A 27204-nucleotide genomic window follows, 5' to 3' on the forward strand; every position below is an offset into this window, starting at 1 on the left:
GTGGTCTCGGGGTCCTGGGTTCGAACCCCACGTCAGGCTCTCTGCTCAGCGGGGAGCCTGCTTCCTCTTCTCTCTCTACCTGCCTCTCTGCCTACTTGTGATCTCTCTGTCAAATAAATAAATAAAATCTTTGAAAAAAAAATTTATTAAAAAAAAAAAAAGTGGAAAGAATACTGGCAAAACACTAGCTGTGAGATAATGACCTCTAAAAAGGGCAGAACAGAACAAAATTAGGAAGAACTCCATTATAAACTCTGGGTACATACCAGACAGGATTTATTAGCAGGGATGTTGAAAACTAGACTCCCAGGTAAGTACCATTATAAATAGGATGAACAGCAGTTTAAGACTACATGTTGAAGGTAAAAGTGTATCAGAAATAGACAAATAAAGATAGCAGGAGGAAGAAAAAAATTATCCAGCTTCAATTTCACAGTATTTTGAATCTCTACTTTTTGAAGAATAATACATGTTTAAAACTATAGTACTCTGACTAGATAGCCTTTAAATTGTAAACTACTTTATGCATAATCCATCAAAACAAGTGCTCCTTCTCAGCTTCCAATACCCTACTACTTACTACTAAATCACAGCTTAGGCTTATAACCAAAATCTACTTTGACTATTACTCTCAGCTTTTGGGAGAAAAACCAGGGGAAATTCTCTCTCTCTTAGAATCACCACTTCATTAGAACATATGTTCCAAGTACTTATGGTACATGAACTAAAATATCTATTGGGGTTTTATTCCAATACTACAATGGTGAATGTTTTATAAAGTACATGATTATAGTATTGACACGTCATGGATTCTCAATATGTTGTATCTTTCTGATCCAAAATTTATACTCTATATTTTATTTACACAAATGACTCATAGCTAAATACAACACATGCATGTATGAACAGTAGTTTGTCTCATTCAGCATCCACTATAAATAGACACATTTACTCTTCTACCACAACTAACTAGTGTCTCCATGATTCTAGTGTACTTCATCAAAAGGAGAAACAACAAAGTAAACAGAAGAGGAAAAATTACAGAAACAATATGAACCATAACATAATAAACTAAAGTAACTGTTTAAATAAAAGTAGCATACAGTGCTAAATTCTCCAGTGAAATTTTCTAGTTCTATGACATTGCAGGTTAGAAATGAGAGACTGTCTTCACACTAAATTGAATCCTTTGTATAAAAGATGACAATGGTAAATGACAAAATGTTAGTATTCACACTCACTCTTTAATCCCTTTGGCTCTTTACGGCCTTTTTCTTCCTTGTCCAAATCATGCCTTTTCTGGTTTTTTTCTTTGGGTTCATTTTTTTTAATCTCTTTCTCCTGAAAGAGACATATGAAAGACCCAAAACAGGAAGAGAGAAAGAACTGATATTATATATTTGAAGATTGGAAAACACAGGTCCCTGGCATCAGTGGCTGCATTTTGGGTACTACGGCACATAACCTCTAATTATTAAATCTTTTTCCATATCAACTGCTTCCACAGTCAGGATTATCCCTCAACCACGAAGATTTACAAAATATCAAATTCAAAACCCAACACCTCACTCTAAATATTTTTCATTATTAAAAATTCAAGAAAAAGGGGCACCTGGGTGGCTCAGTAAGTTAAGCTGCTGCCTTCAGCTCAGGTCATGATCCCAGGGTCCTGGGATTGAGCCTCACACTGGGCTTTCTGCTAAGCAGGGAGCCTGCTTTCCTTCCTCTCTCTGCCTGCCTCTCTGCCTACTTGTGATCTCTGTTTGTCAAATAAATAAATAAAATCTTAAAAAAAAAAATTCCAGAAAAATTCTCCTTTAGTCCTACTAATGAAACATCATTATTTTTATTTCTCCATTCTGATCTTTGTAAATTTACATAGATAATTTTGTTTAAAATTCATTTTCCTTTATTTATACTGCATAGATATTTTTACAACTGAGTTTATAATTTTCTTCAGCGTAGTATTTTACAAACTTTTCTATTTTTGCTACCTTGACCTCATAATTAGTATTTCAATGGAGAGATAACAGTCCCAAAGTTGATACAACAACATTTTCTTAATCATTTCCCTCATGTCTAGATAGTTAGTTGGACTGGTATTAGTTTTAGTAGAACTACACTGCCATAAATATGTTTGTATATCTAGCTTTTCCCTGCTTTAAAATGATCTCCTTAAGATAAATCCACAAAGAATAATAGATGAAAAAAAGATCTTTTTATAGCTCTTGGTAAATACTGCATATATGAATACTTTCATAATGAGGAAAGTATTTACATTTTGAAAAACCATACAAAATAACTTTTATAATAATGGGATAAAATCCTATTAAACATTTTTTTAAGATTTAAAAGGCTTGTAATTATTTGTGCATATTATTTAAATAAAAAACAGTATAGTGAGACAGAAGGGATAAAATATCAAGCAAGGAAAAGCTAAGCTGATGAAGCTTATTTTCAGCATTAATACACAATGCTACATACCACCTGAGTACCCCTAAAAAAAAATCCTTTTGTTCCCAAATTAGTCCTCAATTTTCTAGTTGTAATCTAAAAAAGGCAAGTTTTAAGACTAAGAGATAAATTTGGGAGATCCAAAACCTAGATGATCTTCAGTATTTATAAGTGCTTACTCTAGTCACATAGTAAGTAACTTAACTACTGAAAACTATTCTTATAGTTTGTTTCACGGTTTCCTCTTTGTTTTTGTGAAATTTCTTGATCACTCAAAAAGAATGCCAGCTTGATCTGAATATTTCTGTATTCTGTAAGACTTTGACTGCCCTTCAACCAATCCCCAGAGTACTTACCTCTCCACCTGAGTCAGGGGACCTGAGTCCTCTCTCTTCCACACCTGCTCTTGAACTCCTCTGTGTCTGGACAGGTAAAGGCGGCAGCTTATCAAACTCTGTGGTGCTTCTGCCTTTGTCCTGATTCCTTTGCTTCTTGTATATAGTTTTCTTCTCTAGGAAAAGATTCCTGTTTTCTAGTGTTTTGCTCTCTTTAAGTTCCTCGGTCTTTCTCAGTTTCTTTCTTTTTCTCTTTGCTTTGACATCTGCATCCTCATCAGCACTCACAAAGTCATCTGGCTGTTTATCAAAATCATCTTGAATTGCATCTTGCCCTGCTTTATCTTTTATGCTTTTAATCTTCTGTTTCTCTTCTCTGTTGTCAGAATGTAAATCTTCACTGTCATCTTCTTGAAAAGGGGAGTCATTAAGTATACTTGATTCAGATTCCAACTGAGATTCAAGACATTTATCTTTTTTTGTTTTTCTGTTTTCTCTAGAATCTTCTCTTAATTTATTCTTTAAATCTCTTATTTCACCCTTTTTAACTTTCTTTAATTCCTTTGTTTCTTTTGTATCCTCTTTCTTGGGTTTTTTGGATTCCTTTAATTCTTCTTTGGCTTCTGAAATTCTTTTCTTTGTCCTTAAATCAAAAGCAAAACTTTCAGAGGAGCTTTCCAGGTCTGGTTTGGATTTATCTTTGAGTTTCCCAGTCTTTGCTTTTTTCTTTTTCATATCATCTGGGCTTTTCTCTTCTCTATACCTTAATTTTTTCTTTTTCTTCTTTGGAGAAGTATCTTCTTTTGTCTCACTTTGCTGATCGCTATCAGAATTTGCCTCAAATATGTCATTATTTAAGGACAGTCTCTATAAAATATAAAAAGACTTAACTAGTCATTAACATAGCAATTTAAAGATTTTGAAAAGTAGTACTAATGAAATCTGGTAGAAATGTTTTTATTTTCAAGCAGTTTCTCAAGTTCTTAAATTATTTATCTAGGGGCGGGGCGCCTGGATGGCTCAGTGGGTTGAGCCTCTGCCTTCAGCTAAGGTTATGATCTTGGGATCTTGGGATCCAGCCCCACATCGGGCTCTCTGCTCAGCAGAGAGCCTGCTTCCCCCCCTCTCTCTCTGTCTGCCTCTCTGACTACTTGTGATCTCTAATAAATAAATAAAATCTTTAAAAAAAATTTTATCTAAATTGAAGTTGTATATTACTTATGTCTCTGATTTAGCAAACAGGCCTTGGTGATGACAGTAAGTCTCATTTTGAAAAAGCAAATAAACACAGTGCTAAACAAATGGTGTCGCTGAAGGTCCCAAACTAAACTAAAACAGAAATGAACAATAAAAGCCTTATGTATGGTGTGTTTTATATGATTTGAAATTCAAATTTCCCTAAAACACCAAGAAAGTAATTTGTATAGACTTTCTTGGCTGACAAAAAAGTAGTTACCAATCTAAATGCAATCTAAATGTTTTTAAAGAGCAGATCTTAGATATCTTTAAAGGTCCTGTTGTATTTCACAGTTACATATGGAATGGGCAAAACTGCACACAAATCTTACTTCCCCAATTGATCTGATTTGTGTTGGAACCTGAAATACCTCCTATGGAAAATGAATATTTCACCATTAACAAAACCCCCAAAACAGCAAGAACAACAACAAAAACCAAAACCAAAACAAAACAAAAAATAAAACCAACCAAACAAAAAACCCCACATCTTAAAAATATTCATGATAGGCACAAAAACACTGCAAAGTATTTTCAGTTCTCATTCCCCAAAGTCTTTTCTTCTAAATGATGTGCGGGTGGAAAGGGAGGAAAGATAGGTACACTTTAAAAACATTTTCCTGGGCACCTGGGTGGCTCAGTTCGTTAAGCATCTGCCTTCTGCTCAGGTCATGATCCCAGGATCCTGGGATCAAGACCCACACTGGGCTACTTGCTTAGTGGGAAGCCTATTTCTCCCTCACCTTCTTGCCTGCTGCTCCCGATCCTTCTGCTGTCTCTCACTAGCTCTGTCAAATACATAAAATCTTTAAATTAAAAAAATTAAAAAATTTAAAAGCCCACATTTTTCCTATAGTGTCTAAGAAATGAACATCACTGAGGTTAACAAGATAGTGAGAGTATGGTGGAACTGGCATAACTTTTTGAATCTCCCTGAATTGCTTCATAAAAAGACAGACCTGGGGCGCCTGGGTGGCTCAGTGGGTTAAAGCCTCTGTCTTGGGCTCAAGTCTTGATCCCAAGGTCTTGGGATCAAGCCCCACATTGAGCCCTGAAGAGAACCCATACTGGGCTCTCTGCTCTGCAGGGGGCCTGCTTCCCTTCCTCTCTCTGTCTGCCTCTCTGCCTGCTTGTGATCTCTGTCAAATAAATAAAATCTTAAAAAAAAAAAAAAAAAGATTGACAGGTCAATCCAAGAGGAGTGGAAGGAAGGGGCAGAAGCTGTACGTGTACAGGGTGACTGCAGGTGTCTATGGACATGTGAAGGGCTGGCCTAGGCCAGGTCCTGTGAACTCTCGAAAGTATTGTCAGTGGTCTCTTCCAGGACTTCCATGACAAAACCCCCAAATGAGCAGAAACTGCTGAAATTAGATTCCAAATAAAGTAGGACAGGAGAAACAGGAAACACAGAAAAGAGAAAATTCAGATTTGGGCAGTGGGAAGGTGGGTAGGGTAAAACCAAAGCCAGGAAAAAAATATCTCATTAGGTCTAAGGCCATATTTTTTAACTAACCCTTAAAGGACACAGCTCAGGAGCTGTTAAGTTAAAAAAAAAAAAAAAATTATCTTGTCCACTTCTTTTGCTTTCTAAAACATCAGAAAAAGTAATTTCATATCAATATAAATAGCAGAAAATTAGGGTAAAATATTTTACTGAGTTGTTATAAGAAAAAAACAGACCAAGGAATAGAGTACTCTAAAACAATAAAAGCATGCCAGAAAGACATGCCTACAAAACAGTAGAGAAAATAAACAAAAATTTTGAGGCATCACACAAAAATACCAAGTCACTTAGAAGAGAAGGAAATTCAGATTCATCTTTTTTTTAAAAAAAGATTTTATCTATTTATCTGACAGAGAGAGATCACAAGTAGGCAGAGAGGCAAGCAGAGAGAGAGAGAAGCAGGCTCCCTGCCGACCCCAGGACCCTGGGATCATGACTGAGCCACTGTGGCACCCCAGATTCATCTTTAGAGGACAGTGTTTTACTCCAGATAACAATAGAATAACACATTAAGATATTCAACAAAAGAAATTGTGAGCCAAGGAATTTATATCCTGTCAAACCGGCTTTCAGATCTAAAGACTGCAAACAACTATTATGAAATACAAGAACTCTAGGAATATTTTTGTCATGAGCCCTTCCACCATGAGGTGGTTCTAAAACCTTAGCATGCATCAGCATACTGGAGGGCTTATCAAAACACAGGCATGGGGTGCCTGTGTGCTCAGTCAGTTAAGCATCCAACTCTTGATTCTGGCTCAGGCTGTGATCTCAGGGTCATAGGATGAGCCCTGTGTTGAGCTCTGTGCTCTCCCTCTCTCTACTCTCTCTTTCAATCTCTAAAATTAAATAGAATCTTCAAAACAAAACAAAACAAAACACAACCCCCAACCAAGAAACCCCAAAAACATGGGCAGACAGTCCCTATCCAACAATGTGCAGCCCAGAGACTGCATTTTTAACACATTCCCAGATGAGGATAACTGATTATTTCGGCCTGGTGTCCACATTTTGAGAACCACTATGCTAAAGAATGAGCTTCAGATAACCAATAATGACTGGTTAGACATCAAAATAAAGACAGGTAAAAACCATTAAGTAGATATTTGCTTTTAGAATTAAGACTGAATGAGGACTATAAGAGAGTATCGTATGTAACAGTCACTAAATACTCTTGAGTAGAGCAGCTATCAAAATAACGGGGAGAGAATGGTGAGAAAATATGAAACAACACATAGTATTCTTGCTGACTGCCTTGTAGTTCTAACCCAAGAGTAAAGGGACAGTACTTCAAATCAGATATGGAGGTAGAGGGAACACAGTAACAACCAAATGAACCTTGTTTATCAAATTGGTAACATAACCATCAGAAAGAAAAAAAAAATCGATCCAAAGAACTTTTTTTAAAAAAAGATTTTACTTATTTTACAGAGACAGAAACATTATTTATTTGACAGAGACACAGGGAGGGAACACAAGCTGGGGGTGGGGAAGCAGGCTCCCCAACGAGCAAGGAGCCTGAGGAGGGGCTCAGGGTCTAGATCCCAGGACCTTGGAAAGGAGACCAGAGCTGATGGGAAATACTTAAGGACTGAGCCAGCCAGGCATCCCCAAAGAACTTTTGAATACTAAACATCCTCAGTGAATATGCTTATGTAGGGACAAAAAGAATTGCAAATAAATTTGGAGTTTTACAACAGAATGGATGTAGTAAACATCCATTTGTAGAACTGAGTAAATGAGTAATGTTGGTGGGAACCAGAGTTCTCACACTAGGAAAAGGGAAACAGACTATGGCCGGGCAGAATGAGTGGAAGACCCTGAGGTCATGGACTGAAATTATAGACACCAATACAAATTTTTGACTTAAACAAAATGACATATATTTTTTCCTTTAGCTCTGTCTACTTAAAGGGCCTAGAAATAATTGTACCCCAGTAGTAATAAGTAGTAATAAGTTTTTAAGCCTATTCTCCTCTACAAAGAATCAGGACTCCTTGGAGAAATGATTGATACCAGGGATGGAATAAGAAAGTACATGGTAACACTGGAACAACTTGTCAGAAGCAACAATGTGCTCAAAACAGAAAGGGAAATATCAAAAGGACACAGGAGCTGCCTTGAAGGGGCTCCACCTACCCAAATTTGGGACCATTTTAGCAGCAACATGCGTAACAACAGCAATGGAAGACTGATGAATAAAAAGATTCCATGAGTATGTACTGATACTAAAAAAAATTTCAGGGAGGGAGGAGCTGTTCTTTATAAAATACAAACAAAAAAATATACTATAACAGCATTAGAAAAATCAGTACTTGTAACCAACAAAGGAATAACCAATTGAGGCAAGAAGCATCAAGGTATTTTAAAATCATGGGGTGAGAGGCTGTGGGGGAACAGGAGACTCTCAGTCTCAAAGACTACTCATTATTAGGTTATTTATTATGTTATTATTTTAAAAGGAAAAGGGTACTTTTAAAAAGAAAAGGGAAGGGGCGTCTGGGTGGCTCAGTGGGTTAAGCCGCTGCCTTCGGCTCAGGTCATGGATCTCAGGATCCTGGGATCGAGTCCCGCATCGGGCTCTCTGCTCAGCGGGGAGCCTGCTTCCCCCTCTCTCTCTCTGTCTGCCTCTCTGCCTACTTGTAATCTCTCTCTGTCAAATAAATAAATAAAAAATCTTAAAAAAAAAAAAAAGAAAGAAAAGGGAAAAAACAGGCCTCACTTTGTCATACAATTGTAATTTAACACCAGCAATAATTGGGATAATTGACGTATCATGTATCGCTTGCCATAATGTAATTACCTATATAATGCATTTGTCAGAATGTTCACGCTGAATCTAATCATCAGGAAACAAAGCATCTAATTCCAACTTAGAAAAAACACTATTTGTGACTTAACACTAACTAGCATTCATCTAATTCCAATGTGAAGAACTTTCTATGAAACAACTAGCCTGGATTTTATTTTACTTTACTATTTATCAGAGAAAGCACAGGCTGGGGGAGTGGCAGGCAGAGGGAGAAGCAGACTCTCCACTGAGCAGGAAGCAGAATGTGGAGCTCCATCCCAGGATCCTGGGATCACAACCTGAGCTGAAAGCAGATGCTTAACTGACTGAGCCACGCAGGTACCCGAACTGGTTTGGATTCTTAAAGAAAGATCCACACCATGAAAGATGAAAAAACGGAAAACAGGCTATGGAACTGTTCTAGATAAAAGGAAACCAGAAAGACATGAAACTAAATGCCCTGCATGACAGAAAGGAACAAAGGACATCCCAAGACCAAAGGGGAAATCAAGATGAATGTAGATGCATCTTAGCTGCACATTAGGTTAACAATATTGCTGAGATACTGCTACTGATAGGGCACACTGATAAATTTAAAGTTCCCTGAGTGTTAACAATGCAGGAGAATGTCTTTGTTGTCACTAAATACGAAACATATACAAAATACGAATACACACTGAGGACTTAGAAGTCTACAACCTGCCCTCAAGTGCTCCTGTTGTCATGCTCTCACCCAAAAGCTACCTTTTTGCTTCAAGAAATTTCTGTGAAAGAGTACTTAATGACTTGTAATATTTCAATTTTCCCTCCACTCTAAAGAGTTTACAACCAACTGACTTCCTTCATCTTAAAAATAATTTTGCCTTATTTCACTTAGCATAATCCTCTCCAGTTCCATCCATGTCAATGCAAATGGTAAGAGTAAAATAACTCAAGCAAAGAAAGACAATTATCATATGATTTCACTCATATGTGGAACACAAGGAATAGTGCAGAGGACCATAGGGGAAGAAGGGAAAACTGAACAAGAAGAAATCAGAGAGGAAGACAAACCATGACAGACTCTGGGAAACAAACTGGGGGTTACGGGAGGTTGGGGGGGGGCAGGTAGGGGTGGGTAGAGTAGCCAGGTGATGGGTTTTAAGGAGAGCACATGTGGTGATGAGCACTGGGTATTACATACACTAATGAGTCATTGAACATTACATCAAAAACTAAAGATGTACTATACGTTGGCTAACTGAACAAAAAAAAAAAAAAAAAAAAGAACAGATTTTAAAATAATTTTGATCCAAAACTAAATAAACACATTCACTTATTATTTAAAAGAAAAAAAAAAGAAAGAAAGAAAAAAGAAAATCATTTTGCCAAAGACTGGTGTCGACCTCATTTCTCAACTATACAGCCTGTTTTTATTTAACTGTTCATATTGATAAAAGGGAAAAAAAGGTGCAGGCTGTGGTATGGGGGTGAAGAAGAAGAACAAATTCCATCTTGCTAGGTATATGACTAACATTACTTCAAAAAAATTTCAAACAATTAGTTTTTTCAGAATACTTACAATCATATTATTACTTGGAACACGGGAATAAACATATCCTGTATTCTCCACAAATCACCCAATCTATACTTCCAGCCCAAATCTTTCTCTTCAACTCAGACCAGTATTTCCAATGAGAAACTGGACATCTTCACTTGGATGACAAATAAGTAACTAAAATCTAAAGTATTCAAAACTGTATGTGTTCAAAACTGCATCTGTTCCCTAAGTAATACCACCATTTGTCTGGGTCCCCAAATGGGTAACCTTAGTCATCTCTGACTCCGCTTTTCCCTAGATCAGATCAGTTACTAAATCCTATGGAATGTACCATCAGTTATCCCAACTATGCTACCTTAATTCAGTCTTCACCTCTCCCTGCCAGCAGTGTCTCCTCATCTCAGAACCATGACCACAATACCTCCAGTATTCCTGCTAATAAATGCACAGGGATGAATGACAGAATTAGAAAATCACTATTTTCCACCCTCTAATGAGAGAATGGTCCTAGGCAATGAGCAACGGGCTCCTAAAACCTACACATGCAAAGCTGGGAGTTTTCTAATGAAGGATCAGACTAAAAACACCTAATTTCAAAGATCGTATTAACCCCACTGTAAGGGAGTCAACTAAGGGAGTCAACTAAACATCATGTGCTTTCTGATGTGCAGGAGATGAACACCACTTACAACTATCCTTGCAAAAATAATTAAACATGGGGCGCCTGGGTGGCTCAGTGGGTTAAGCCACTGCCTTCGGCTCAGGTCATGATCTCAGGGTCCTGGGATAGAGTCCCGCATCGGGCTCTCTGCTCAGCAGGGAGCCTGCTTCCTCCTCTCTCTCTCTCTGCCTGCCTCTCTGCCTACTTGTGATCTCTCTCTGTCAAATAAATAAATAAAATCTTAAAAAAAAAACTATCTAAAAAATAAATTTTTTTTAAAATAATTAAACCTGAATGTAAATATAATCATGCTTCCACATCTAGCTACCAGTTTACAAAAATATGGGGCTAGAGGAACGTGTTAAACACCACCATGCACTAAGCCAAACCTAGCATATGGGAAATTCTACAGAAAATGATGTGATTTCTTCGTCAAATAAACAACATGGAGCAGGAACTGCTTAGAGTAAGATTATTAATGACACATGTTGTGTAGACCCTTTTCAAATCTCAATTTGCTTGAAAAGATTCTAGCAAATAGGGGTACCTGGGTGATTCAGTTGGTTAAGCATCCGACTCTTGATTTCGGCTCAGGTCATGATTTCGGGGTCATGGGCTTGAGTCCCACATCAGGTTCCACGGTTGTCTTGGAGCTTGCTCAGGATTCTCTCTCTCCCTCTAGTCCTCCCCCCAACCTCCTCCTCTCTCTAAAAAAATAAATAAATAAAATAAATAAAAAAACCAATCCTAGTGAATAAAAAGGGACAGAGGGAGCAGTGGACAGAAAAAGGAAGGATGGTGAAGTACTCGTAACAACTGTTGATGGTGACAAATGAGTCTCATGACACTGCCCTTTACAGGTTTGTGTGTTCAAATTTTCCTTAACTTAATTCTTTAAAAATTAAGAGTCTGGACGGTATCAGACACTATATTTATTAAAAATACTATCCCTAAATAAAAGAAAAAACCCAGAAAAGTATAAATAGTAAAGTGCTGATAAAGCAGAACAGTGGTTCCCTTACTTGTAGATTATCTATCCATTAAAAACAAAGGGCTAGACCATATCACACATATGTACGTTAAATAGCACCTCAATTTTTAGTTTAAAATACTTGATGGGCAACAAAAAGATAAAAAGGGAACCAAATGTTAAATGATGATGAAAAGTATTTTAATGAATAACATTTCTACGTCATGTATATTTTCTGATTACTATCATTAAAACCATTTTGGGGGATTATTTTATTTATTTAAAAACAGGTATTTATTTTAGAGAGAGAAAGAAAGCATGAGCAGGAGGGACAGAGGGAAAGGGAGAATCTCAAGCAGACTCCTAGCTGTGTGCAGAGCCCGATACAGGGCTTGATTTCAAAACCCTAAGATCACGACCTGAGCTGAAACCAAGAATCAGACACTTAATTGACAGCGCCATCCAGGTGCTCTTTTTTGGGTTACTTTAGAAAACCATTTCTTATTTCTGTGATGCTTAATCAAATATTCTTACAGATACTACTGTGGTGAAACCCCTACATAAGATAAAAATTTTGGTTACTGGGATAGATCACAATTTTCATAGACAACACATATTTGTTGCTTGCATGAACATGGATGATGAGATGAACAAAGCAGTTTTCTCCTACATACTATTTCTACATCTACAGTGAAAAGAATCACGAAGTTTTTCAATGGCAAAACTATTTTGCTAAAGAGGAAAAAGATCAATGACTATTTGTATTTTTGCCATATTCCTATCCACTGATCTTACCTCAAAGAGTCACAGCAATAGACTGAATACTTAACAGACGAGAGAATTCATGAGAAAGCTGACATCATATAGGAAATAGAAGTTTCAGTCTTTAAAATGTAAATTTTGAATTTTTGAATTTCAGATTCAAAATGTACCTAAAATTTTAAATTTTTTAAAAAAGATTTTATTTATTTATTAGAGAGAGAGAAAGAGAGAGAGAGATCACCAGCAGGGTGGGGGGCAGAGGTCGAAGCAGACTCCCCAATGAGCAAGGAGCCTGACACTCAATTCCAGGACCCTGGGATCATGACCTGAACTGAAGGCAGACCCTTAATCAACTAAGCCACGCAGGTACCCCTAGAATTTTAAATTATTTATAAAATAGTAAGGAGAGCTTAGAAAAAAATACTTTTTACAAGTATTTTTTTTTTAAACACTATTTTTAAGTAATCTTTACACCCAATGTAGGGTTCATGCTTACAACCCCAAGATCAAGTGTTGCATACTCTACTGACTGAGCCAGCTAAGCATCCCTCAGGTGGAGATATATCTTTCTAAAATTAAGACAGGATTCATAAGCTTAAGAATACACCTTAAACACACCAGTCTATCAGGAATCATTCTCATTCAGACCATTATCAGTAATTCTAACAAGAAAAAGAGCTGCAAGTAGGGTTTAACCAGAGGCTTGGTAAAGTAAAAGAGACAATAAAGCTAGTATTCTGTAAGAATAAAACTTCTTGGGGTAAGTTTTAGCAAACTTATCTTATTGCAGGAAAATGAGAAATACACTTTAGCAAGAATTCAATCAAAAAGTCTAATTTTTTTGAGTAATGAAAACCTAGCACTTAGTAAAACAGGTTTATTTGTGTTTGTGAGAGTGTTTTTAGGGAAAGAAATAGGGAAAGAAACAATAGGCACCCATTCCATAAGAGTGAAGTGTAAGTATAGCAAAAGAATTTGAGGAAAAGTCTTTATTTTAATGTGAACTCATTTTGTAAAAGGTTCCTTTAAAAAAAATTTAAAAGTAACGCAAATTTTGCTTAGTAATTTAAAAACTGTATTTATTAAAGACCTTGCCACTATAACAAAAATTTAAAAACCAGGTAAGTCCACTACTCTGAATGGATTTCAAGCGATAGCCCAAACTGGTTAAGAATACAGCTGCCTCGGGGCGCCTGGGTGGCTCAGAGGGTTAAGCCTCAGCCTTCAGCTCAGGTCATGCTCTCAGGGTCCTGGGATGGAGCCCTGCATTGGGCTCTCTGCTCAGCAGGGAGCCTGTTTCCTCCCTCTCTCTGCCTTCCTCTCTGCCTACTTGTGATCTCTGGCTGTCAAATAAATAAATAAATAAAATCTTAAAAAAAAAAAAAAAAAAGAATACAGCTGCCTCAATGGCCACCGTTGCCAAACTGTGGAAAGAACCAAGATGCCCTTCAATGGACGAATGGATAAGGAATATGTGGCCCATATACACTATGGAGTATTATGCCTCCATCAGAAAGGATGAATACCCAACTTTTGTAGCAACTTGGACAGGACTGGAAGAGATTATGCTGAGTGAAATAAATCAAGCAGAGAAAGTCAATTATCATATGGTTTCACTTATTTGTGGAGCATAACAAATAGCATGGAGGACAAGGGGAGATGGACAGGAGAAGGGAGTTGAGGGAAATTGGAAGGGGAGATGAACCATGAGAGATTATGGACTCTGAAAAACAATCTGAGAGTTTTGAAGGTGCGGGGGGGTGGGAGGTTGGGGGATCCAGGTGATGGGTATTGGAGAGGGCACCTTTGCATGGAGCACTGGGTGTGGTGCAAAAATAATGAATACTGTTATGCTGAAAAAATAAAAAAATTAAAAAAAAAAAGAATACAGCTGCCTGGCTCTATCAGTACTAACTGGTTAACTTGAGCTATAGCTACTTATCTAAACCTGGGTTTCTCCTCTTAATCTACATAAAGTGGTGACCCAGTGTTTGGCACATACATAGAATAAGTATTCAGTAAATACAAGCTGCCTTGTTACTGCTATTATTATTAACAACCACAATATTCAGTCAAAATTGGTTCCTAATATTGTTTTGGTTGAAACTCCAATTGTATGGAAAGAAGATAAACATTCAGTCCTTAAAATCTAGGCTTCAGTAAAGTTAGAATCTATTTCTTGTGAAAATTTTTCACCATACAGTTCTAAGTCCAAGAAGCTCTGCCAGTATTCTAAAAAAATTACAATAATTTCTTTTTTTTTTTTTTTAAAGATTTTATTTATTTACTTGAGAGAGAGACAGTGAGAGAGAGCATGAGCGAGGAAAAGGTCAGAGGGAGAAGCAGACTCTCCATGGAGCTGGGAGCCTGATACGGGACTTGATCCCAGGATTCCGGGATCATGACCTGAGCCGAAGGCAGTCGTCCAACCAACTGAGCCACCCAGGCGTCCCTAAAAAATTACAATAATTTCTAATGAAAAAGAAAACTAAAAGCAAAAGCAAAAAGTTGAGTAAGAGTTGGTTCAATTTGTAAATAGAAGCTATAAAGGAAATTTACATGAAAAAGTACAATGGGAATTATACAAGAATGGAATTCTTACAAGAATTTATAAATAAGATAAAAATAAATAAAAAAATAAGATAAATAAGAATAGGAATATATAAGAATGGGAATTCTTACAAGATTTATAAATAAATCCAATTCAATTATTTGTGGAATAAGAGAACCAAAGATAACAATAGACAAATCCACAGAAGGAAACCCTTACTCCAAGTTTTTGCGTCTCTTTTAATAATATCCCACTCTAGCCTGTAAGGGCCTGGTTGGCCAAAGGGAGTCATTTTGTGTTTATGTAGTGAACTTAGATTGACCCCGCTCCTCCCAGAGGAACTTACTGGCAAAGCCTAGATACAAGGGCAGATCAGCCCAGGTGAGACTTCCAATCAGTGGGGCACGCATATATCTACTAGGGTAAATTGAAATTCAATCGGCCACCCGTGTGTTACCTAGCAGTTTTTTCTGTGTGTGGCAGTTTTCTCTGTGTATTGCAATCTCATTGGCCACCTGTGTATCGCCCAGCTAAACTACCTCTATAAAAGTCTGTGAGGCTGGGAGGGGTCGCCTCTTTGCAAGAGACGGCCCTGACCGGTCAGTTTGATTCTCGATGCTTGGTGCAAAATAAAGCTTTGCTTGACCTTCGCTTTGTATCAGTCTCGCTCCTTTGATTACGTACCCTAACATAGCCCACCATGAAATCTTTTTCCAAACTACTGATGACAGAAGTTTAACTTATCTAGGGCATCTGGGTGGCTCAGTCAGTTAAGCATCAGACACTTTTTTTTTTTTTTTTAAAGATTTTTTATTTTTTATTTGAAAGACAGAGATCACAAGTAGGCAGAGAGGCAGAAAGAGGGAGGGAAGCAGGCTCCCCCGTGAGAGAGCCTGATGCGGGGGCTCCATCCCAGGACCCTGGGATTATGACCTGAGCTGAAGGCAGAGGCTTTAACCCACTGAGCCACCCAGGCACCCCAAGCCTCAGACTCTTGATTTTAGCTCAGGTCACAATCTCAGGGTCGAGAGATGAAGCTGTGTCAATTTATCGTGTACGTGGAGCCTGCTTGGGATTATCTGTCTTCGTTTCCTTTTACCCCTCCCCCACTAGCACTCTCTATAAGACAAATAAATAAATCTTAAAAAAAAAAGTTTAAATTATCTGAGCTCCTTGACCTCTAAATCCTTCCTTACCATCAGCAAGGGTTTACTAAAAAGCAATAAAGTAGCTAAAAACCAAAATGGGAATAGAAGAGAAAAACAAAAATCAGATCTGTGAATAATCTCTAATAGATTAAAATTTATAGCTTTATAAAATGATTTAAGATTTTAATTAGCAGAAAAATCAGACATAATACATTGATAATGTAGATAAAACATACAAATATGTACTATACCTGTAGTAACAACATGAATAGTACAAAAAAATGTTCCTAAGGTACACAAAACAAGATGCTCATACCATGGATAAACAAAAATTTTTGACATGTTTTTAACCTCCCCACTTTCACCTTACTCTTAACTAAAAGAACAATATTAATCGGCATGTCCAAACTGTATTTATTTCTCAACTGTGATAATAGGTTGACTACAGAAGGAAGAGTTTGGCAAAATCAATTTAAACATTCTGTGAGAATCAATCAGCTATACAGAATTTATAATACATGGAATACTATATATTTTATTATTATTTGTAATTTTTAAAAAAGACTTTATTTGAGAGAGCAAGAAAGAGAGAGAGAGCACAAGCAGAGGGTGAGGTGCGGGGAGCAACAGAGGGAGAGGGAGAGACAGGCTCCCCAGTGAGCAGGGAGCCAATGTGAGGCTGGATCCCAGGACCCTGGGATCAAGACCTGAGCCAAAGGCAAATACTTAACTGACTGAGCCTCCCAGGCACCCTATTTGTAAATTCTTTACTGCACATTCCTTATGTTAGTAAAAATCATAGTAAGTTTATTATTCTGAAAAGAAGAAATATGAAATAAAACATGATACCTGAATATCCTTCTTAACTGGCTTAGCTTTGTTCTCCACAACTTTCTTCCTAAATTCAAGAAGAACTTCTTTACAGTCCTCAAGATGAATCTCAGGCTCCCAGGTATCATCATCTGATGTGTATCCTTTCCATCGAACTTTATAAAGGATTTTACCCTGTTACAGAATTTAAAACAGCCAAATAAAGAACATTAAATTTGATAATTTAAATTATTAAATACATACATACAATCCTGAGAATATATGAATGAACTTGAAATGGAAATTAACATCATTATAAAGTATGTTCATCTCCTGAAGCAAGTGCATTTAAGAAAAAGTGTCACACCAAAAGTAAACAAATAAAACTCTATCAAATTAAAAAACTTCCTTACTGCAAAGGAAACCAACAAAATGAAAAAGCAACCTACTGTACTGGCAAATATTTCCAAATCACGTATCTGATAATGGGTTAATAATATCCAAAACACAGAAAGAACTCATACAATTCAGTAACAAGGACAAAAAAATCTGCTTAAAAAATGGGCAGATCGGGGGCACCTGGCTGGCTCAGTGGGTTGGGCCACTGCCTTCGGCTCGGGTCATGGTCTCAGGGTCCTGGGATTGAGCCCCACATCGGGCTGTCTGCTCAGCGGGGAGCCTGCTCCCTCCTCTCTCTCTGCCTGCCTATCTGCCTACTTGTGATCTCTCTCTCTGTCAAATAAATAAATAAAATCTTAAAAAAAAAAAAAAAAAGGGCAGATCGGGGCACCTGGGTGGCTCAGTTGGTTAAGGAACTGCCTTTGGCTCAGGTCTTAATCCCGGAGTCCTGGGATCAAGCCCCACATCAGGCTCCCAGCTCCATGGGGAGTGTGTTTCTCCCTCTGACCTTCTCCCCTCTCATGCTCTCTCTCACTGTCTCTCTCTCAAATAAATAAATGGGCAGATCTGAATGGACATTTTTCCAAAGAAGACATACAAATGGCCAACATATATATGAAAAGATGTTCAATATCACTAATCAGGGAAAGGAAATCAAAACCACAATGAGATCTTACCTCATACCTGTTATTAATGAAAAGAAATAACAGGTATTAGCAAGGACTAGGAAAAAAGGAAAACACCTGTGCACCATTGGTGAGAATATAAACTACTATAGCCACTACACAAAAACAGTAAAAAGCTTCCTCAAAACATTAAAAACGAAAACAAAAACAAAAATCTACCATTAAAAAAAAAAAATCTACCATATGATCCAGCAATTCCACTTCTGGGTATTTATCTGAAGAAAATAAAAACACTAACTCAAAAAGATCCATGTACCCCCATGTTCACTGCATCATCACTTCAATAGCCAAAAAGTAGAAATAGCCCAAGTATCCTCAACAGATGAATGAAGAAAATAAATGCGCGCGCACGCACGCGCACGCACACACACACACACACACAAGAATATTATTTGGCCATTAAAAAAAAAGGAATCATGACACTGGCAACATGTTGGACCTCAAGAACATTATACTAAGTAAAGTAAGCAAGAGAGAGAAAGACAAATACTGCATGATCTCAATTATGTATGGAAGGAAACAAAATAAAACAAAAACCCAAGCTCACAGAAAAACAGAAAAGACTGGAAGTTGCCAGAGGCAGGGGTTTGGGGCAGAAGAAATGGATGAAGGGGGTCAAAAGTTACACATTTCCAATCATAAAATAAGTCATGGGGATATAATGTACAGCATGGTGACTACAGTTCATAACACTGTACTGCATACTTAGAAGTTGCTAAGAAAGCAGATCTTAAAAGTTTTCATAACAAGAAAAAATTTTTATATCTATGTAAGGTGATGGATATTAACTAGACTTGTTGTTATGATTTTGCAATGCATAAAAATATCAAATCATTATATTGTATATCTGAAACTAATACTAATAGTATATACAATTATACCAATTTTTAAGAAAATAAATAAACAATATTACAGATCTACTTTTCATAAATTGAAGATTAAGGTCTTTCTCTGATTACATAAGCAATGTGTAATATTTGAAAATCAATAAACATCAGGAAAAAACAAAAATCACCCATAGGTGATAGAAGGAACATACCCTAACATCATAAAAGCCATATACAAAAAACCCAAAGCAAATATCATCCTCAACAGGGAAAAACTGAGATTGAGAACACAAGAGGGATGTCCACTCTCACCACTGTTGATCAACACAGCACAGCAATCAGACAACAAAAGAAATAAAAGGCATCCAAATCCGCAAAGACGAAATCAAGCTTTCACTCTTCTTAGGTTATGTAATACTATACATTGAAAATCCAAAAGATTCTGCCCCCAAAACTGCTAGAATTCATACAGCAATTCAGCAAAGTGGTAGGATATAAAATCAATGCACAGAAGTCAGCTGCATTTCTATACACTAACAATGAGACAGAAGAGAAATCAAAGAATCGATCCCATTTACAACTGGACCAAACACCATAAGATACCTAGGAATAAACCTAACCAACAAGGTAAAAGATCTGTATTCTGAAAACTTCCACAAGAACACTTATGAAAGAAACTGAGGAAGACAGGGAGAAATGTTAAAACATTCCGTGCTCATGGATTGGAAGAAAAATACAATAAAAATGTCTCTGCTACCCAAAGCAATCTGCACATTCAGTGCAATCCCTATCAAAATACCATCAACATCTTTCACAGAGCTGGAACAAACAATCCTAAAATTAACTAGAGAAGACCCCAAATCGCCAGGGAATGTTGAAAAAGAAAACCAATGCTAAGGGCAACACAATTCTGGCCATCAAGCTGTATTACAAAGCTATAATCATCAAGACAGTTTTGTACTGATACAAAAACAGACACGTAGGATCAATAGAATAGAAGAGAGAACCCAGAGATGGACCCTCAACTCTGTGGTCAACTAACCTTTGACAAAGCAGGAAACAATATCCAATTAAAAAAAAGTTAAATTAAAAAAACAAAACAGTCTCTTCAGCAAATGGTGTTGGGGAAACTAGACAGCCATATGAAGAAGAATGAAACTGGACCACATCTTACATCATACACAAACAAAAATCTGAAATGGGTGAAAGATCTAAATGTGAGACAGGAATCCATCAGAATCCTAGAGAACACAGACAGCAACCTCTTTGACCTCAGGTGCAGAAACTTCTTACTAGAGATGTTTCCAGAGGCAAGGGAAACAAAAGCAAAAATGAATTACTGGGACTTCATCAAATAAAAAGCTTTCCTTTTGTAGAGCAAAGGAAACAATCAACAAAACTAAAAGCCTACAGAATGGGAGAATGTATCTGCTAATGTCTTATCAGATAAAGGGCTATAAAAATCTATAAATACTTATCAAACTCACACCCAAAAAACAAATAATCCAATCAAGAAGCAGAAGACACGAACAAGTATTTCTCTAAAGAAGACATACAAATGGCTAACAGACACATGAAAAAATGCTCCACATCACTCAGTATCAGGGAAATACAAATCAAAATCACACTGAGATACCACCTCACACCTGTCAGAATGGCTAAAATTAACAGCTCAGGAACCAAGAGATGTTGGCAAGGATGCAGAGAAAGGGGAACCCTCTTACATTTTTGGTGGGAATGCAAACTGGTGCTACTACTCTGGAAAACAGTATGAAACTTCCTCAAAAAGTTAAAAATACAACTACCATATGACCCAGCAACTGCACTACTAGGTATTTACCCAAAGGATACAAACAGTGATTCGAAGGGGGGGCAACTGCACCTCAATGTTTATAGCAGCAATGTCCACAATAGCCAAACTATGGAAAGAGCCCAGATGATGCCCATCAACAGATGAATGGATCATGAAGACAGATCTCTCTCTTTCTCTCTCTCTCTCTCTTTCACACACACACACACACACACACACACACACACACACGCGCGCGCGCGCGGAATATTAGTCAGTCATCAAAAAGAATGAAATCTTGCCACTTGCAATGACGTGAGGGAACTAGAGGGTATTACGCTAAGTGAAATCAGTCAGAGAAAGACAATTATCATACAATTTTAGTCATATATAGAATTTGACAGATGACAGAAGGGAGGGAAAAATAAAGTAAGACAAAATCAGAGAGGGAGACAAATCACAAGAGGATCTTAACGATAGGAAACAAACCAAGGGTTGGTGGAGGGAACAGGATGCGGGTAGGCGGATGGGACAACTGGGTAATGGGCATTAAGGCGGGCACTTGATGTAATGAGCACTGGGTGTTATATGCAACTGATGAATCACTAAACTCTACCTCTGAAATTAATAATATACTATACGTTAAACTGATTTTAAATAAAATTTTAAAAATAAATATAAAATTTTAAAAAATCACCCACAGATATTGATAACAATTTGATCTACTTCCTTCACCTTTACATTTACAAATGTAATGACAAATATGTATTTTACACATATTGTTTAAAACACTGGTATTATACTATTATTTTACCTTGTTTTCTTCACTTAGATATGGAACAATTCTTGTTTTAGTATTTTTCAAAAACATGATTTTTACCGATGGTTCTAAATACAGTCAGAAATACAACAAAAACTGTCCCTTTGGAAACCAAAGATTTTTTTTCTTTTAAAGATTTTATTTATTTATTTGACAGAGAGATTACAAGTAGGCAGAGAGGGAGAGGAGGAAGCAGGCTCCCTGCTGAGCAGAGAGCCCAATGCGGGACTCCGATCCCAGGACCCTGAGATCATGACCTGAGCCAAAGGCAGGGGCTTAATCCAATGAGCCACCCAGGCGCCCCCAGAGATTGTTTTGTTTCTGATTTTTGTTTTCATAACCAAAGATGTTACATACTTGTGCATCTTTGATCAGACTGCTAGAATAAATTCCCCAAAGAGAGATCAATGAGATCAAATAATAAAGTCACCTAAACACTGTTAAAACACACTGTCAGAAAACACATTTCCAGAAAAGATGCCCTAATTTACATTTCCACAGATAAAAGACCTCATCTCTGTGTATCAGAGGCCAGCAAACTATAGCAGGACCTGCCACCTATTTTGGTTTGGTCATCCTGTGAGCTAAAAATGCTTTTACAAAAAGTTACAAAACTGGTGGAAAACAAATCAAAAGAAGAATTACATTTGCATCGAGCGCTTTATAATGTCATGCATGGATTAAATCTTGGCAGTTATTAGCTCCTTTAATCTTTACAACAACCCCGTGGAGTACTAATACTCATTGTATAAAGAAGGAAACTGAAGCTTCTAGATAAAGTAACTAGTAAAAATTATACAACTAAAGAGTAATTCAGCTGAAAGTAAAACCCAAGGGCACTTAACCAGCTTCTGCATATATCCAACACTGTGAGGACAGTGTGTAAAATGTCAAAGGTGGATGCAGGTAACACATTCTAGTGCACAGCATGGAGCCTACTTAAAAATAACGTGCACGTACTCTTAGCTGATATAAGCACTGTCCCCTCACTCCATTATATAACTAAACCATAAAATTATATCAATTTAGTCTTAGTTATTATTTTAAAATCATGAGGATTTTCAGGTTGTCTTTAAAAGTTAGGAATCTGGGTGCCTGGGTCGCTCAGTTGGTTAAGCGACTGCCTTCAGCTCAGGTCATGATCCTGGAGCCCCAGTCAGGAGTCCCACATCAGGCTCCCTACTCAGTGGGGAGTCTGCTTCTCCCTCTGACCTTCCCCCTTCTCATGCTCTCTCCTGCTCTTTCTCTCTCAAATAAATATATAAAATCTTGAAAAATATAACAAGTTAAGAATCTAAGTCCACGTTTCCCATTATTTCTTAGTTTCCAATCCTACTAGGGGCTGATGTTGGTCTTTCTATAAGTGACAAGGACTGAAAGGCAGTGTAGCCATGTTGAAGGGTAAAAGCGGAGGGAGTAGCAACTGGTTTTGGTTTGGAAAGCTTACTGACTCAGTGGTTGTATGAATAAAATCAGGTAGGTGTTAAGTGAAAGCTAGAATGATACTCTGCAGTTCACGTGGAAAACTATTTCATATATTCTTTCTTCTCAGTCAGATTGGGTATTGAGTGGAAAACAAATAAGAAATTTGGAGAAGCAAAAATGTGGAATATGTATGATTAAGATTTGATAGCCATAAAACATTAAAAAGAAAAATTCTTATAAATGAGTGAGAAAATGGGCAAAAGATAAATAGGTAATTTAAAAACTGTGTTTATTGTAGTTTCGTGTTTTTTGGTGTATGTACCTTAAAATTTGCCATTTTAACCATTTTTAAGGGTAAATTCATAGAGACAGAAATGGCATTAAGTACATTCACAGAGACATGCAGTTATCATGACTGTCTATCTGTAGAACTTTTTCATCTTTCCAAATTGACTCTGTCCCTATTAAACAATAATATCCCTTCCTCTGAAACCCTGTAATCCATCATTCTACTTTCTGTCTCTGTGAATTTACTTATTCTGTGTACTTTATGTTAAATGGACTCATACAATATATGTTCTTCTGCTTCTGGCTTATTTCACCTACCAGAATGTTTTCAGAGTTCATCCATATTCTAAAATGTATTAGAATTTCCTTCCCTTTTAAGACTGAAAAATATTTGTGTATATATACCACATTTGTTTATCCATTCACCTGTTGATAAACACTTAGGTTGTTCCCATTTATTGGCTACTGTGAACAATGCTCTATTGGACATGGTTGAACAAATAACTGTTTGAATTCCTGTTTTCGGTTCTTTTGGGTATATATCAAACACAGGTGTGGAACTGCTGCGCCAACAGGTAATTCTGTTTAACTTTTTGTAGAATAGCCAACTGCACAGTATCTTTACCATTTTACATTACTGCCAGTGTAAGAAGGATCTAGTCTCTCCACATTTTCAAAAACACTTGTTTTCTATGTTTTTGTTTGTTTTATTATAGCCATCTAGTAATTGGTGTGAGGTAGTATCTCATGGTTTTGATGTGCATTTCCCTAAGAACTAAGGATGTGGAGCATCTTTTCATATGCTTATTGGCCATCTGTGTATCTTTAGAGAAATTTTTATCAAATCCTTTGCCCATTTTTAAGTAGGTTGTCTAGTTTTTGAATTATAGGGGCTATTAATATATTAAGGATATTAATCGCTTGTCAGATGTGATTTGCAATATTTTCTTCAGTTCTGCGGGCTGCCTTTTCACTATGCTGATACTGTTCTTCAATGCGCAAAATGTTTTTTATTTTGGTGAAGTCCTTTTACCTATTGTGTGTGTGTGTGTGTGTGTGTGTGTGTGTGTGTGTTTTCTGGAGTTATATCCAAGGCTGCATTGTCAAATCCAAGGTCCGGAAAGATTTACCCGTTTCCTTCTAAGAATTTTAGGGTTCTACCTCTTAAATTTAGGTCTTTCATTCAATTTGAGCTAATCTTTGTATAAGGTGTGAGATAGGGTCCAGCTTTTCTTTTTTACATGTGGAAATCCAGTCATTTCAGCACTATTTGTTTCACTATTGACTGGACTTGATACCCATTATGAAAAACCAACAGGCCACAGATGTTTGGATTCATTTTTGGATTTTCTATGTCTGTCCTTATGTCAGTACCATACTGCTTTGATCACTGAAACTCTGTAGTAAGTTTGCAAGTCTTTTACCCTATTAGTTAAATTTATTCTTAAGTATTTTGTTCTTTTAGGGGTATCTGGGTGGCTCAGTCAGTTAAGCATCTGCTTTCAGCTTTGGTCATGATCTCAGGGTCCTAGGATTGAGCCCCACATCAGGCTCCCTCCTCAGTGGCAAGTCTGCTTCTCCCTCTCCCTCTGTGATCTCACTCTTTCTCAAATGAATAAATAAAATCTTTCTTCTTCAAGATTTTATTTATTTATTAGAGAGATAGAAAGCACAAATAGGAAGACTTAGGGAACACAGGGACTCTATTAATCAACATTCATATTATAGGAGTCCCAGAAAAAGTGAAAGAAAAAGGGGCAGAAAATTTATTTAATGAAATAATGTCTGAAAACTTCCCTAGTTTGGAAAGGAAACTGATATCCAGATCAAGAAGGCACAAAGAATTCCAATCAAAGTCAACAAAGCAGATGCACACCAAGACATATTGTAATTAAATCTGCAAAATATAGTGATAAAAAAATCATAAAAGCAGCAAAACTTAAAAGGGAAAGCCCATAAGCCTAACAGGGGATTTTTCAACAGAACTTGGCAAGGAAAAGGAAAAGGAAAAGAGTAGCATAATATATTCAGTGGGCTAAATGGGAAAAATCTGCAGCCAAGAATACTCTATCCAACAAGGCTATCATTCAGAATAAACAGAGAGATCCAATAAAAAAATAAAGGCATTTGTGACCCTTAAACTAGCCCTGCAAAAAATATAAAAGGGGAATCTTGGAGTAGAAAGGAGAGACCAAAAATGACAGTATAAAGGTATGAAATACAAAAGCAGTAAAAATGAATATTTCTGTAAAAAATCAGCTAGGGAAGTCAGACACACACATAAAGGATATAAAATACACTAACATATACCTAAAAATGGGGACAGGAGAGAAGAATGGATTCAAACTTAAACAACTACCACCTTAATATAGACTGCCATATGCAGAAGATGCTATATATAAACCTAATGGCAAGTTAAAAACAGAACTTTCTTATGATCTAGCAATCACACTAACGGGTGCTTACCCAAAGAATACAAGAACACTAATTCAAAGGGATGCATGCATCCCAATGTTTGCAGACTGCTGTGTCCATCAACTGATGAATGGATAAAGATGTGGCATATATATGCAATGACGTATTATTCAGCCATATAGAGAATGAAATCTTGCCATTTGTGATCACATAGATGGAGCCAGAGAGAATAATGCTAAGCTAAATAAATTACAGAAGACAAATATCATCTGACTTCACCCATATGCAGAATTTAGCAAAGAAAACAAATAAGCAAAGGGGAAAAAATAAAAGAGAGATTGAGACAAATCAAGAAAGAGACTATTACAGAGAACAAAAGGATTAAACAGGTGATGGGCATTAAGGAATGCACTGGTGATGAGCACAGTGAGGTATATGGAAGTGTTAAGTAACTATACTGTATGCCTGAAACAATATCAGACTGTATGCTGGAATTAAAATTAAAACTGGAGGGGAAAAAAGTTCTTTTTGGATTGCGCATTACAAGTATACAGAAACACAACCTTTTATTATGTTATTCTTGTACCCCTGAAGTTTGCTGAATTCATTTATTACATCTAGTCATTTTCTTGTAATTCTTTGGGATTTTCTAGAGAATCAGGTCATCTGTGAATATAGTTTAACTTCTTCCTTTCTAACTTGAATGCGCTTTACATCTTTTTATCTAATTGCTCTCTCTAGAACTTACAGTACAGTACAGTGTTGAACAGCAGTGGTGAAAGTGGGTGTATTACAGGTAATTTTTTAAAGAAAAAGTGTGAATGACTTAATAATGATTCTGTAAGTGGTTACAGAGCCAAAGTCAGAAGACTTCGGTAAACTACTATACTACAAATATTTTATACTTCGTCAGTTGAGAGTCAAAATTAGGTTTCAAAGTTCATCCTAAAAGTCCTTCCTCTCTCAATGACAGTGATCTTCCCTCTTCCCCCACTTGGGGCCCTGAACTCATGACCCTGAGATCAAGACCAGAGCTGAGATCTAGAGTCCAACTGCTTAACTAACTGAGCCACTAGTCTTTAGTGTTGCTTTAAAAATTGACAGAGGTGCCTGGGTAGCTCAGTCACTTAAGCATCCGCCTTCAGCTCAGGTCATGATGTCAAGAGTCCTGGGATCAAGTCCCCCATCAGCTCCCTGCTCAGCAGGGAGTCAGCTTCTTCTTCTCCCTCCGTATTCTCTCTAGCTTTCTCTCAAGTCAATAACTAAAACCTTTAAAAATAAATAAATTTAAAAATAAAATTGACAAGGAACACATCATAAAAAATTCCAGTTACAATGATCAATAACAGGGGCGCCTGGGTGGCTCAGTCATTAACCATCTGCCTTTGGCTCAGGTCATGATCCCAGAGTGCTGGGATCAAGCCCCCCATCAGGCTCTCTGCTCAGCAGGAAGCCTGCTTATCCTTCTCTCACTCCCCCTGCTTGTGCTCCCCTCTTGCTGTATCTCCCTCTGTCAAATAATAAATAAAATCTTTAAAAAACCTAAAAACAATAATCTATAATATTAGGAGTATGAAACTGAGAACAGCTCATGCATGCAAATTATTCTCAAATTAGTTTCCCATATTTCCAGTTTCAACTTCCTAAGTAATGGCTAATTTGCTTGTTGGCAACTGTATTATAGGTTTTAAATAAACCAATTAATCAAACAAATATTCAGTGTGAAACAATATATGAATACATGTCAGTTTAAATAAAAAATTCTTTTAAAGCACATGAAATATTTACTATTA

The 27204-nt window shown here is 36.9% G+C and overlaps 1 protein-coding gene across 3 annotated transcripts in view; it reads right to left on the minus strand.

Moving 5' to 3' along the window:
- Window positions 1–27204, minus strand: part of MPHOSPH8 (M-phase phosphoprotein 8) — a 57135-nt gene that overhangs the window by 25630 nt on the left and 4301 nt on the right. For all 3 annotated transcript variants that reach the window (XM_032315375.1, XM_032315374.1, XM_032315373.1), the window contains exons 2-4: window positions 16802–16957; window positions 2811–3656; window positions 1242–1341 (exon numbers count right to left, since the gene is read on the minus strand). In XM_032315375.1, coding sequence (XP_032171266.1) covers window positions 1242–1341; window positions 2811–3656; window positions 16802–16957 — 1102 coding nt within the window. The remainder of the gene's footprint in view (window positions 1–1241; window positions 1342–2810; window positions 3657–16801; window positions 16958–27204) is intronic.

The sequence above is a fragment of the Mustela erminea genome, chromosome 15 (assembly GCF_009829155.1).
Source record: "Mustela erminea isolate mMusErm1 chromosome 15, mMusErm1.Pri, whole genome shotgun sequence".
Taxonomy (NCBI): Eukaryota; Metazoa; Chordata; class Mammalia; order Carnivora; family Mustelidae; genus Mustela; species Mustela erminea.